This window comes from Betta splendens, chromosome 2 (genome assembly GCF_900634795.4).
Source record: "Betta splendens chromosome 2, fBetSpl5.4, whole genome shotgun sequence".
Taxonomy (NCBI): Eukaryota; Metazoa; Chordata; class Actinopteri; order Anabantiformes; family Osphronemidae; genus Betta; species Betta splendens.
The window spans coordinates 2,188,029-2,201,977 of record NC_040882.2 but is presented as its reverse complement, the minus strand read 5'-3'; the positions used below and the strand labels follow the sequence as shown (position 1 = coordinate 2,201,977).

Here is a 13,949-nt window from a genome sequence, read left to right as displayed (position 1 = left end):
AACCCCACTTTAACACCTTACTTTGCGTTGGTCGTGTATTCACAAGACTCTGCCAGCGGAAGATGGAAGTGGAGCAGAGAACAAAGAGATGTGAGCCTGAAATGAAATAGTCCCAGAAAGTCCTTCGCTCAGTTTTACCACATTTACACAAAACGGTGAAGAAAAGGAAAAATAAAAATGTGTAAATTTAGGAGCGATGATAAAAGTGCAAATCCATGAAGACAAAGAGAAAATCAGGCTTGTAGGGGGAAGAGTGGAGCAGAAGGAGAATGTGATGGAAGCCCGCATCATCAACAAAGGAGAGAAATGAGCTCCACAAAAGCAGCAGAAATGTGTGAGAGACTCATGAAGAAAGAGCAATAATTAACTCGCACAAGGAACGGAGCAGAAAAGGCCAGAGAGTTATTAAATGAAAACAAAAAGAGGGAGAAAAATCACAGGAAGAAGGCAGTCGGCGTTCATAAATGATTCACTAGGCTGATATATGGCTTTAAGAAGCAGGTAAACACCCAAAGAGGGGGAAAAAGAGACATTTCATGCAAAGCAAATGGAAATGGAAGATAGTAAATACAAGCGAGAAGAGGCTGATGAAAAGGTAAGGCAGCGTCTGCATACAGATACTGGAGGATTGATTCTGTCCTGGACAAAAGAGAAGGAGACACCAGAGGGGCTTTTTGATCCAAGTGTCAGTACCCGTCTGCATGGGGCCGGTATTGATGGGATGTCACATAAGTAAGCATTAAGCTCACCACTTTATGTTGAGCAGGTTGACGTCGAGGCTCCGTTCATTAGCAGCAAAGAGCAGAGCTGCATTTTGACATTATTTTGTGCTCAGTTTTACACAGTAAATAAGAATGTGGTTTCATTTTTGGCTCTTACCTTTTGTTGGGGGACATTATACAAAACCACAGTGTTTTTAGCTAATGCTACTAAATGCTAGTACTAATACTAATATGCAGCTACATTTAAGTGGGGGCTACATCAGTTTTAGCCTTTTGGGGGGCAGGTTTCAGCTGATTGCTATTACTCACACACAAACTCTATTTATTTCCCACATCCACATGATTGATAGAAGCGTTAAACGTGAATGGACAGGTGTCTCCTGCCTCAGTCGGCCCAGTGATGACCAGGGTCAGCTGTTAGGACAATAGATGGATCAGTTGGTATGCGGCGCCCACACCTTCCTCATTAGGATCCCAACTCATTTCACACGTTCACTCTTTGAGAAGGCACTTGTCAATGCAGCATCCAGACTTGTTGGTCCTCCTCGTCTCCATTAGCGCTGACAGCTGCGATCGCCACACAGCTGTACTCGACATTTCGGGGCTTTTCAGTTTTCACTTCCACCTTCGACAGCTTGCGAGCAAGTTCCACCACTGAGCGCAAGACTGGGACTGCGCCTCCGGACTGCCTGTCTGTGGTCCTCTCCAGGGCCGAGCCAGGACCTGCTGCAGGGATCACAGGTACAAGGTAACCAGGAGGAAGAGGAGCACGGAAAACGCTCTGATACAAAGACAGATGATGAATGGCTCCGTGTTGAAACCGGTCCAAACCTTTCAAAGACCTGCAAAATGTATAGAGCTACTAGCTGGGGGTGAACTGAATAAATGATAGATGGATTTGCACTAAAACACAATGATATTACAAGGAAATGTACTAGTATAAAGAATCGAGATGTCTGAGGGAGAAAGCGACGAAGCGACGTGAAAACGAGCCGACGTCAGAGGAGACGTGTGAAAACGAGCTGCGAGCGAGGAGAGAAAGAAAAGCATCTCACTTTGTGTATCGCCACATGATTCATAGTATCTCTGTCGGCCGTTGGTGTGATGCATCACGTCTTCTGCTTTATATTCTGCCCAAGGAAACAGGCTCTTTTTTCAGTCGTCAACCTTGAAGGAGAGAGGGGTGGACGCGCTGTCGCGGCCTCTCTCTGATCCACGGATCCACGCGCACGACGTTGCTTGTCTCATCATTACACCTGCTTTGCTAAAACCTACATTTGAAAGGCGACCAGTGGCTACTGACTCTTAAAAGCTACGGTTAACATTCCTGCAAGAGGAATAAAACCCATTGTCATCATTTCCAGGAAATTAATGGTAAATGTTATCGATATTATTGTGTTATAGCGCTGCTCTCTGCAAACACAGTGTCTGTTATGTTAATGGGGCTTTGTTTTTATGTGGCCCCATCTTTAGCGTTCTATTGATTTCGGGAGTCGCCTGCCTTTAGCTTGGGTCGTCGTGGGAGACATGAGACGTGCACTACAGCTGAACACTGAGCACATTAAAACCTCCAGACTAGAGGATGACAGCTCTGAGGAGCCATTACTACCACTAATATTATTTTTGGGGGTGGGGGGGTTCAAGTCCCAGAGCTTTTACACCTCCACACAAGATGGCCAGCCTCGTAGGGAGGACAAAGAGGAAGAGGAAGCTGCACTCTTCCTCCCTTCGATGGTGCCGAGGCGAGGAGCAGATGGTGCGATAGATTGGAAACATCGTCTGGAGTTGGCCAACCCTGGGCTAATGGCAAGCTGTGCTGGCAGAGTGTGAGGGCTTGGAATTTTCTTCCTGTGCATAGCTGGCTTGTTAAAGTTCAGGAAGGTGTGTGTGTGTGTGTGTGTGTGTGTGTGTGTGTGTGTGTGTGTGTGTGTGTGTGTGTGTGTGTGTGTGTGTGTGTGGGAAGCTTTCAAGGGTTTTTCGGTTTGCGTGAGTGACACTAATGAAGAGATGAGCAGGGATGTGAAGCAGCCGAAGCGTCACTGTTTGTATTAAACTGTGGTAAACTCCCGAAAGCTGAAACGCCCCAGTTCATCGTCATTTGGTAGCTTCAAAATAAGCATCTCCAGCATGTAAACAAGTCAGAGGAAGGAAACAGGAAACAAACAGCGGCGGTTTACGTGTCAGAGCTCTCCACGCATTTATTCCTCGGCTGCCGCTCTGCCTCGATTCCCTTCTGAAGGAATGTGAAGTCGACACACAGCCAATAAACACCTCAAGGTTCCTGTGTGAGAGTCCGTGAGCAACTGTTGGGAGAACAGTGCTGTGATGTACCTTCACTTACGAGACGCTCAGTCTTTGATCCAACAATCCGAGCAGCTCCAGCAGCTATTACTCACCCAGATCCCACTAGATGGTGGAAGCAGGACAATACGTGCTGGTCTCGATTCACTGCAGCTTCTTGATGTTTGCAGTAAAAATGCATGGATGGAAATATGAATCTGAAGACAGAGAAGTTGAAATAACCAGTTCACTGTCACTAGTGACGGTAGGTGTAGACTCTTTGAGGTTGTGAGTGTTGTTATAAATCTGGTTAGTATGGTTTTTATTAAATATTATATTATTGGGTGTTTTAATATCTTTCTGAAGAAACAGTTGGAAGGAAAGATACACATTATACACATACAATTAAAAAACATTTCTTTGAGTTCATAAATTACATAATAAATTTAAAACAAATTGCTGATTTTTATGCGAATCAGAAAAATAGAACTAATTACTGATGACGTAACGCTTTCAGTTGAAATGTGGAGCTTGCTAGTGGCTTCTGTCAGGCTGCCATCATTCAGTCCACCCTCGTTTGGTCAAACTAGTTGGACCAAATCTCACAGCACCTTTCATGTTGAGATGCAGATACCAGCACTCCGATCGCGCTGGCATCTCATGCAGGCTGTGGCAGACCTGCATGAGCAGGCGCTGGTCGACCTGGGTTGAACCCAACCCTCCACTCACAAACACTGAGGAGCTGGGTCACTCTGACCCCTCTGAGGCCCTGAGGGAACAGGAGCCGTGATCATCGTGAAGCCCCGATCTATAAACAATCTGAACGTTATGCAGTCACATTAAGGAAACTGCTGCAACGTCTAATATAAACTGTATATAGAGGATCCTCCTGCCTGACATCTGACACATCAGCCAAGATGAAGCTGTACCTACTGTATGTTCACTTCTAGGTGACAAGCGAAACACCAGTTTTACACTCCCTGTGTGTGTAAAGGGAATTTGGAAATAAGACACCCCTCTCTGGAAACTCACACCAACAAGCGTCATTTTTTGAAACTTCTTGTGACTCATAAGCATGTGTAAGAAACGCCCAACGTGCAGTTCCGCAGTGATTCCAGGGAATCATCAAGAATCTGTTTCTTGAATGCTTGTACTCTGCTGGTGTGTGGCCTGTTTCAGGAAATGCCAGGGCAGCTGGGGAGATCCTGCAGCGATAAGTGGCGCCAAAGGCACCGCTGATGTCACTGTCTCTGGACTTAAAGCTCTCCTCCCTCCTCCTTTACCTCCCTCACTCTGACAGAAAAATGTCAGATGGTGGAGTTTGGTTCCAAAACAAGAGCAGCGCGAACAAGCTGCATCTGAAACAACAGGATCCTTAGAAGTGCATTCAGATGAATGAGCTGCAGACATTTGCTTCGAAACAAAGCACAACATACGTTCTCTTCCTGTTGCTTATGTAGGAAGTTCATTAAAACAACAGCAAAAAGCTTAAAACAAGCCCTGATTATTATTATGATTATGTAATCGGTTCATTTTAAATCCTAAATTAAATCTAAAGATAATAAATGTGCAGGTCAAAACAAAGCAAGGTTTCTGCAGCCAGCTCTATACATTCTTTGATATTATTCTATTCAAATGTTTAAAATACATTGTGCTACAAACACGTTATATCATATTTACAATGATTTTTTTATGAGTTTCTCCATTAAAGGTTTAGAGATGAAAGAATTGGATTCAAGGCTGAATGCATTAGTAACAGAACAATCCTTGAGGTCTTGAGTTCAGTAAAATGAATATGTAGATGTGCAGCACCTACAGTATCTATAACAGCACAGGTGAGCTGTATGTTTACGTGGAGGCCATGTTGCTGCCTGTGCCCGACTCCCACATGGGGGCCCTGTGCATCGTGGGAGTGGGGGTGGCGAGGCTCAGCCATCTGCTGCAGGATATCTGCAATGTTTGATCTACAGAGGAGGAAGCAAGCCGAACGAGTGAGACAATGGAGGAAGAGCGAGCTGGAGGAAAAATGCTTTTCATTAGTGGTCCGCTGATACGGAGCGTGCGAGTGAGGGCAAATCAAAACAAATATGTGAAAGGATGAAGCAGGAAAATGAAATCACTGGGTCGTTATCAGGGAGGAAAAACTTTTTCAAGGCGTCAACATTTTCCTATAAGGTCATGGTATGTTATTGCACATACTGTAGATCAGGACATGATATCTGTCGTAGAACTTAAAAAAAACTCTGGCTTCTTCTTCTAATGGCATTGGACCGTTCATTTTGGATTCCTCTCCTCAGTAACGTATATTGTGAACTCATTAAATTCACCTTTAAATGAGGGTCTTCCCTATGAAACTCACACAGCGCAGCTTCGGGTTTCATGTGTGAGATTCACGGCAGTGGAAAAGTGCTTTATTGGATCCATATGAAGATTCTCAAGGCGGACAGAGATGCACGGGGCTCTTCAGATCATTAAAAACAAGGAGAACAAGGTGAGCGTCATCAAAACAGAAGCGCACAGTAGGTAGGTAGAGGAGCAGGAGGTCCTGGCAAAGCTCGGTGCAGCTGTCGAGTGCTGTCACACTGATCAGGAAGCCCAGAACTATTATCCATGACCACACACGCTCTCACGCTGCAGGGATTAGGCCAGTGATGACACTTTAAATAGTTCTCCACACTCGGCCGATTGGACTCCGAGCAGAGGGCAGGAATTCATCCTCCTTTAGTTGTGTAGACATGTTCAGTGAGTTTCCCATGAGAAGTGGATGTGGAACCGGGCCCACGTCCAGACCTGCGTAGACGAACGACTGTGAGCTGCTACAGCTTCATAGCATCAGGTGTGGTGGCACGTGAACCAACAGCATCAATAGATAAATACAAAAAACACCAGCTGATTATCACCAGGAGCCTCTACTTTCACTTGGACAAAATCTGACACCATCATCAGTAAGAATGAACGCATAACGATGCTCGTTACGTAATTATTATGGCTTCAGATCGTTGTCTAGACAGCAAAAAGTCACATTCTGACACCTCCTCCACTGCCTTGGCAGAACCAAGCTTCAAACATAATACATGCAATGGTGAAAGACCTGCACCAGCCCGTCAGTAGCAGCCCTGATACACAAGGGACAGACTTTAATCATGTTCAGACAAAGCGAGAAGGCTCATTTGGCTCCATCGCTGGTAGTGGACCTTGAGCATGAGCCGAGCTGTTCTGGTCCTTTGCTGGTTCTGAGGCTGCAGCGTGCTGTGCTTGACTGGACCCGTCTGTACTATATGAGTTCAAATATGTCACATGATTCATTTAACCTAAAATAATGAAATAATATTGTTTTCCCTAATAAAAAGACATGAATCCCAAGGTTAGTAAAGTTATGAAGATTCCAACTGCTTTATTCAGAGACGTGGAAGTGGCAGCGAAAGTAAGAAGACAAGTCGCTTGTCTCTCAAATCATGAGTATAAAAAGCTGATCTTTCTAATCTGCACTTTCAACATGACTTCTCTCACTTGAACTGGTCGAGCCGGATCCTGGTCCACCTTGTCACTTGGTGGATCAAATAAAGGGAACAATATTTAACTGAATTCAAATGTAGTCAAATTACTAAACTAAATAATAAAACTACTACTTACTAAACTGAATAATCAAACAAATATTTGATTTTTTTACTAATAATTAGTGTTCTTATATCAGAGTAGAAACACAACAACAGTCTGTTTTTGACGTGTGAAAGGTTTGAAGAAGGCTTTTGGTTCAGTGGCTGAAAGCTTTCAAACGAGGTGGTTTCCCTCTCGCCCTTCTCTACGGTCGGCTCCATTTACCTCCTAGGTGTTGCTAGAGCATTTGGCCTATAGAGTTACATTTTCCAAATATCCGTATGTCATTGTGCGATTGCATAAGAGTGGCGTCATGCTCGGAGCATGGGCCGCCTCAGCTCCGGCGTGGTGTTATTTTCAAACCAGCCCGGTCATGCCGACGCGTATTTTTGGGCCGCAGCGTATTAAATTTAGAGCTGTCAGCGCCGCGTCACCTCCGAGTCCCACCGAGAGGCAGAGAAAGACGACATCACGTCGCGTTTCAGGGGAGGTAACTGGGTTCAGCAACGTTCTGATCCTTAACTCAACCTCAAAACATCAAACTCCATTTTCCTGAGCGACTGATCAGGCTTTAGAGGATCCGCCGCCGCTGCTTGCTGACTTGAAATGACTACACAGAAACATAATCCACAAGGAAATTCTGCAAATCTGACTGCAAACAACTGTTTAGTGGATGGGAGCGAGAGGCAAAACAAGAAGATGTACAGTTTTCATCTAACAGCCTGGCAAAGGTCAAGATTTGCATATAAATGCAGCAACGGCAGGCCTTGATAGGAGTACACTGAGTGCTGAGCTCGGAGCGGCATTAATCAGGAGATTTAAAGCTCACAATACGTTCGTCCTTCATGGAGTTTGAGCCATACAATGTGCATCTGGGCCGCGTGCGTCATCATCTGTCTGCCATGAAGACAAGTATTCACTCCCGTACATGGAAACGTGCCTGATTTGACCTTTCATCCGGTGGAGACGGATGCGCGCTGGTTCTGTCGCGGCCCCCGCGCTTTACGTACGGCGGCTTCACGTACATCAGCTTCACGTACGGCGGCTTCACATACATCAGCTTCACGTACAGCGGCTTCACGTACGGCGGCTTCACGTGCATGAGCTTCACGTACGGCGGCTTCACGTGCATGAGCTTCACGTACGGCGGCTTCACGTGCATGAGCTTCACGTACGGCGGCTTCACGTACATGAGCTTCACGTACGGCGGCTTCACGTACGGCGGCTTCACGTACATGAGCTTCACGTACATGAGCTTCACGTACGGCGGCTTCACGTACGGCGGCTTCACGTACATGAGCTTCACGTACGGCGACTTCACGTGCATGAGCTTCACGTACGTCGGCTTCACGTACATGAGCTTCACAAACGGCGGCTCCACGTACATCGGCTTCACGTACGGCGACTTCACGTGCATGAGCTTCACGTACAGCGGCTTCACGTACATCAGCTTCACGTACATCAGCTTCACGTACGGCGGCTTCACGTACGGCAGCTTCACGTACGGCGGCTCCACGTACGGCGGCTTCACGTGCATGAGCTTCACGTACGGCGGCTTCACGTGCATGAGCTTCACGTACAGCGGCTTCATGTACGGCGGCTTCACGTACGGCAGCTTCACGTACAGCCTGTTCAGCAGGATGCTCACGGGCTCCGCCGCTGACAGCTCTCACATGTCTGGGTGTAAAAACAGTAGCTGTTACAGATCACAGCAGGCACGCAGGGGCTTAGAGAGACAGCGATACCTGCCGCTGTGACATAAGCACCAACTGCTGCCAGCCTCCTTTCCCTCCTCAGCTGACGCCGCGTGTCCTCCTGACACTGAAACCTCCAAAAGCCCGGGAGATACGTGCTTTTCACGCAGCGGCTCCGGTGGCGAGGGCCAGTTTGGAAGCGGTTGATGCCTCCTCTGCCGCGGGTTCATGTGAGGACGCGGAAGGCAGCTGGGTGCCAGATGAGAGCGGTAATTAGGCCGGCATCCACCGGGCTTTGGTTACAGGTGCAGCTCTGCCTGCAGGGATGAACAAAGCTGTCAATGGAAAAGATCATTCATGCTGAAACAACAGAAAGGTGGGAGGGGGAGCTTGGCCGGCTCGGCTGCAGCGCCAGGACAAGATAAATCGCTCTGAGTGGCGTTGCGACAGGCCAGAAGCAGGCGAATAAATCACGGCCCTGCTGTTTTCAGAGCAGCAGCAGAGGCTTTGATTTGAGCTGAAGAGCCCGATCCCTGACAGAGCCATGCCCAATGTGATGCTTTTAATCACACTCGTTACATCAGACAAGGACGTCTCAGGTGTTAGCAGAACACCGTGCAGACATTATCCATAATTGCCATCTTGCTGAGTTTTCAAGCGATGCCAAACAATTTCACCACCGTTTTAAGGAGTTTGGGCCCGTGAGGCGGCTGCTGACTGGATCCTGGTGAAACGCGTGCTGCTGCAAATGTTACTGCGCTGCATGTTTTCTCTGTAGTTCTGCAGAGTTTGTGTTTGCCAAACAAAAACTGGAGGAACCTCAGTAGAAAGAATTTGGAGTTTTGCGTGGAAAGTTTGTGGAAAGTAAATGATTTTAAAATCTTAACACTGCACGATTGAAACAACTGGGCCTCTGATGTTCAGGGAAAGTTATTTCCTGTCTGGACGTGACACAAAGATGCTTTTGCTGCATCGGTGTGGTCGGAGAGTCTTGAACACCGTCCAGCATCTGTGGGATGAACTGAAACAGCAGCTATCACCCAGCAGCATCAGCGTTGGGCCTCACTAATGCGCTCCAAGATGAATGGGTGCAAATCCCCGAAGCCAGGTTGCAGAATCTGATGGGAATCCTGAAAGCAGAAGCTCCGAGACTGTGAAAGGAGGAGATTAATGCCTAATATTGATAATATCAGCCATGAAAAATGACTTTTCAAAATAAAGTTACTACGTACCTCTGCTATTAGAAATGTTACTATTTGCTTTTCACAATAAAATGAAAACCCATCGCTTTTTCTAACTTAAAGCAAGAAACTGAGATGCCTTATGACTTGTTATTCAGTGTCTGCTAGTGTTTTCTGTGCTGTTTGTGCTAAAATCAATATCTATCTCAAAGCATGTTTTGGGGGATGTACAGTCTGTGACGACTGAGTGGTTTTACCCTCAGCTGATGCAGCACAGACGTAAAGGAAATGCTAATCACACATGCACATAAATTTGTAATGACTTTCATTTTCACGGAGTGGACGTATCGCCTTCTGGAAATGACCCTGATGCTACTGTAGCACAGGACGTGACAGCCACAGCCTGATTTGAGGTTTTTATGAGAAACTCTATCGTCCACGCACACATCCTGAAGTGTCCTCTTGCCCTTGGTGTTTGTCCTACAGCTGTAAGTGGCCTCAGCTTCATCGCCACCCTCAATTATCAACATTTCTGCAAGTTCATTGGGACTTTTAGTTGTATATGTACTTGTTTGACTGCAATGTAGCTTGTAAGCAACCTGCTTTTTGTTAAAAGCACTTTGTCAATAAATTGGACTTTCCTTGATACTCAATACTCAGTCCATTAAGCCGCAGAGCCATGGGGCTACTCTGTGCACCAGGGCCACTGGTTCCAGTAAGGTATATCTGCTGAGCTCTCATTAGCAAGCATCATCATACGTAATTCTGGCACGTGTAATACCATTAGAGGGGATTTGGCATCTGATAGCTGAGTAATGGGATTAGCTGGACAGTAAATCTCCAGGACCAGAACTGTAGGACTTCCCCAATCAAAGGAAGACACACATACACACAAGTGGCCTCATTTTGCCTGCATGGAAGTCATTTCTACATTTTAAAAGGAAGAGAACCTGGCGTTTACTGCAGAACTCAGTAGAAACAGTCATCTAGGCACAACCTCCATGGTATATAAAAGAGAAAGCCAGCACTGGGTGACAGTGGAGAGGTAAATTCCAGCAGGACCAGGGTCAGGGTGCACGGCCATCTTCCTCGGTCAGTTCGGGGGCAGAGATATAGAAGAGTGAAAAAACAAGCATCATTGCAGGGCTTTCAGTCTATACTATGTTATTTTTTTTTTTAATTTCAAACTCAACTTAACTAAAAATGTGACTCCTTTGGCCTCTTTAGCACATATCTAACTAGTAGATGGATTATTTGATACACACATTCAGTCCCCTCGGAATGAATTTTCATTTGCACAATGCTTTTTCTTTGCGTGTAGATATTTGAAAATGTTTCCAGCCTTTTTTTTCCCCAGTGCTAATTAAGAAATGTGAACATGCCACTACGCCACAAACATGGCACGAATGAAAACAGCCTCCTCACACGGCATCGATGTTATTGTAAAATAACAGCTTCTTACAGGCAAACAAACCTGGATGACGACATGAAAGCTCATCGTGTGTCACTCAGCAAGTAAGATCACGTCATCAGTCATCACCTGCAGGAGAAGCAAGTACAAGCAAAGCCCGGGGAACCAGAAAAGCAGCAGGTAGACAGCGTCACCTTTCATTATTATTAGGCTTAAAATATTTAGTTCTAGCTAAAGTATTTAAACTTTTTGTCGAAGGATACATAGATGGACAGATTTAAAAAGAATGTTGTCAATGCTGTTTTGTAGCTTTTATACATCAGATTCATGCATCGACAGTTGAAACCAAAGTTCACTGCGGGTTTAGCCTAAATTCCTGTATGTGAATTATAGGATTCCAGTGTGCTGATATATGCATGTTTTTAATACTTTCCAGTGAGTAATCTCCGAAATGATAAACACCCCCACACGTTTCCAGGACAAAGCTGGGCTGTGCTTTACAGGGAAAGTTCATTCGTGATGAAAGTTCGAGATCGCTGACAGGGGAATAACATCGACAGGAACTGAACTCCTCACCCGGCCCGTGTTAGTGCCTCGAGCTCTAGCCATTAAGCTATGTACAGGACAGTGTGTTGTGCTGGAGATGAAAGCCAACACTTCAATATAGAACAGGTGACTCAGCTTCCAGCTTGGCAGAGAAATCCCATGAGACCTTTGACCTCCTAATCGTTCAGCAGCGCTTATGGCTGGAGATCTGCTCCAGGCTATTAGAGAGATTAGTGTCACACAGATTTGGGGATGGGCCAAGCCTATATCTGTACTTCATGGTATTCTCAGGATTTATTATTATCACTGAGCACCCACCCCATGTTCAAATGTAACATGTGAGATATACTGTACTGTAGCAGAAGATGCCACACACAATGCCTGAGTATGTGCAAAGTGGATTATTAGCTGATAAACAGCAAATTATCCTGAACTCATTACCTGTTACTTTAATGAAACCTGTAAATATTTGTGATAACGCTGATAAATAAATGGTTGCTATTATTGAGAAAAGGAATGTCTAGTTCTGACCGCCTTGCTTTGTTGTTCCGCAAAGCATAGTCGGGCGTATAAAACGAACGCTCCTCGTGAACAAAAAACAATCCGTAGTTCGTGAAGCAATTCTAACAAGCTGGCTACAGGCAGTTAGATTAAAGTCATAAACTCAAACGTTTTGCTTTCAAAATAAGACTTGAGGTTTCTAATTTAAGCTTTTAAAAATTGAAAAACCTAATCTAATATGTTTTAAGCTGTTTTCGTAAAAAGACACATTAAATCTTAAATATAATGTGATGCATTGCTTTATCATTTTAAAGACTTTTATAGACTAAAAAAATAATAGGTAAAAGCTGTCACTAATAAATAAAATAGTCAGTGCTAAATCCAACAACAATATGATGAACATAATGAACAGTATGTTTTCATATCGATCTATGCATTAGTTGTCACGCTACTGTAACATTTAATTTTGAAAACCTTTACCGGAAGTGTTACACGCCAGCTTGGCTTCGTTGACGGAGGTCAGTGACGCCATCTTGAAATTGTCCCGACTAGAGGAGGAGACGGATTTGGGAAAAGCAGTTCAACCTAAACTCAATAGCGTTAGTGCGAGCTACACGGATTAACGGCAGCTTTAGTTGTCGTTACTGTCGTACGATAGTGTTTCTATCTCACTCAAATACCCGGGTTCGAGCGAGAGATTCTGTTTGGTCCACTTTGGAGGAGGCGCACACATCGGAGCGAGCGTCGTAATCGTTTATTTCCTTGGTGGAGCGAAAGGAGCCGTGGTTGTGGCCGGGCAGCCCCGCCGAACTGTCGCCTCTGTACGGAATATAACATATATAACATATTCGTAGTAGGAGAGTGGAAATGCCCGTTTCAACGGCGTTTGGGGTGTTTTGAATATATTCGACCGAGTTAACCGAAGAGAAGTTTGATTGGACAGCGGAGTGCGCTTGATTTCCAGTCCGATGAACGTGAGCCCTGCCCGGCTGTGGCTCGGCTCTGTTCTCCGCGGATCAGAGCAGAACAGGTTCAACACCAGCGAGAGCAGGTGAACTACAACAATGCTGCAGACCTGGCTGAAACACGACAGCCCGGGCTTGAATGCCAACAAGTCGTCCTCCATTGCTCGCCTGTAAACCTGGAAATACCAGCAGCCATCCCCTCCTCTTCTTCATCCTCCTCCTCTTCCTCCCCTGCTCTGTGTTTGGACTAGTACGGCTCGAATTATCTGGGATATTCGGGATTCTGCCTCGATCTCCACATTACAAAGATGCTTTTTGCAGAGACAGTGTTCCTCGGGACATCAAGACGTTTAATCTGACTGTCGATTTAAGATTTTTACCTTTTTAAATTGTTTTTGTTTTGATATTTTTAAAAATCGTTTTTCCAGCCAGAGGATCGGATTCGGATGGAAAATGGGAGACGCTACCAAACTGGCCTTCGCCGTTTTCCTCATCTCCTGCTCTTCAGGTGGGTGTGGAGGAGGGGGGGGGGGGGGGGGGGGGGGGGGGGGTCTGCATGCCTTGTTGTCAGCTGAGGAGAATTCAGTGCAATGCTTATTGTTACCTCTGCAAAATGCAATGCATAGCTCGATTTTGTGTGTGTGTGTGTGTGTGTGTGTGTGTGTGTGTGTGTGTGTGTGTGTGTGTGTGTGTGTGTGCCATGCAATGCAATGCAATGCAATGCAATCCCGCGAACACGGAGGGAGGGAGTGGGTTCCACTCTATCTCATTAGCGATGCCCTGTCTTTGCATCCTCCATCCTTCATGTGTGGATGTGCATTGTGCTGTTGGAGCCCAAAGACCCAAAGATGGGGACCAGGGAGCTCAACAGGCCACATGCTCCTGATGGCTCCTACTGGATGGAGTTAGCTTCGTAGCCTTATTGGGTGAATAAATGTGGCACAATCCAATTGAGTGTTGCAACCTGCAGTTAAGACAGTTATGTAATTTTCCCAAGTCGATGCTAATGTAGAACTGAGTTGAAGTCAAAGATAAACATGCTCATTCATTAA

General features: G+C 45.7%; 2 protein-coding genes across 3 annotated transcripts in view; one reads left to right on the top strand and one right to left on the bottom strand.

The window, feature by feature from the left end:
• Positions 1 to 7,515: 7,515 nt before the first annotated feature.
• On the bottom strand, positions 7,516 to 8,190 carry LOC114866241 (uncharacterized). Its single transcript, XM_029167973.1, has one exon. The coding sequence runs from the start codon at positions 8,188 to 8,190 to the stop codon at positions 7,516 to 7,518; it is 675 nt and encodes a 224-aa protein (XP_029023806.1).
• Positions 8,191 to 12,479: 4,289 nt separating this feature from the next.
• The window catches only part of acvr2ab (activin A receptor type 2Ab), a 36,590-nt gene continuing 35,120 nt past the window's right edge, over positions 12,480 to 13,949 (top strand). The window contains exon 1 of one of the 2 annotated variants that reach the window (XM_029134254.3): positions 12,480 to 13,405. In XM_029134254.3, the coding sequence (XP_028990087.1) occupies positions 13,351 to 13,405 (55 nt within the window). In that variant the 5' untranslated portion in view covers positions 12,480 to 13,350. The remainder of the gene's footprint in view (positions 13,406 to 13,949) is intronic. The other variant, XM_029134262.3, reaches the window with a different exon arrangement.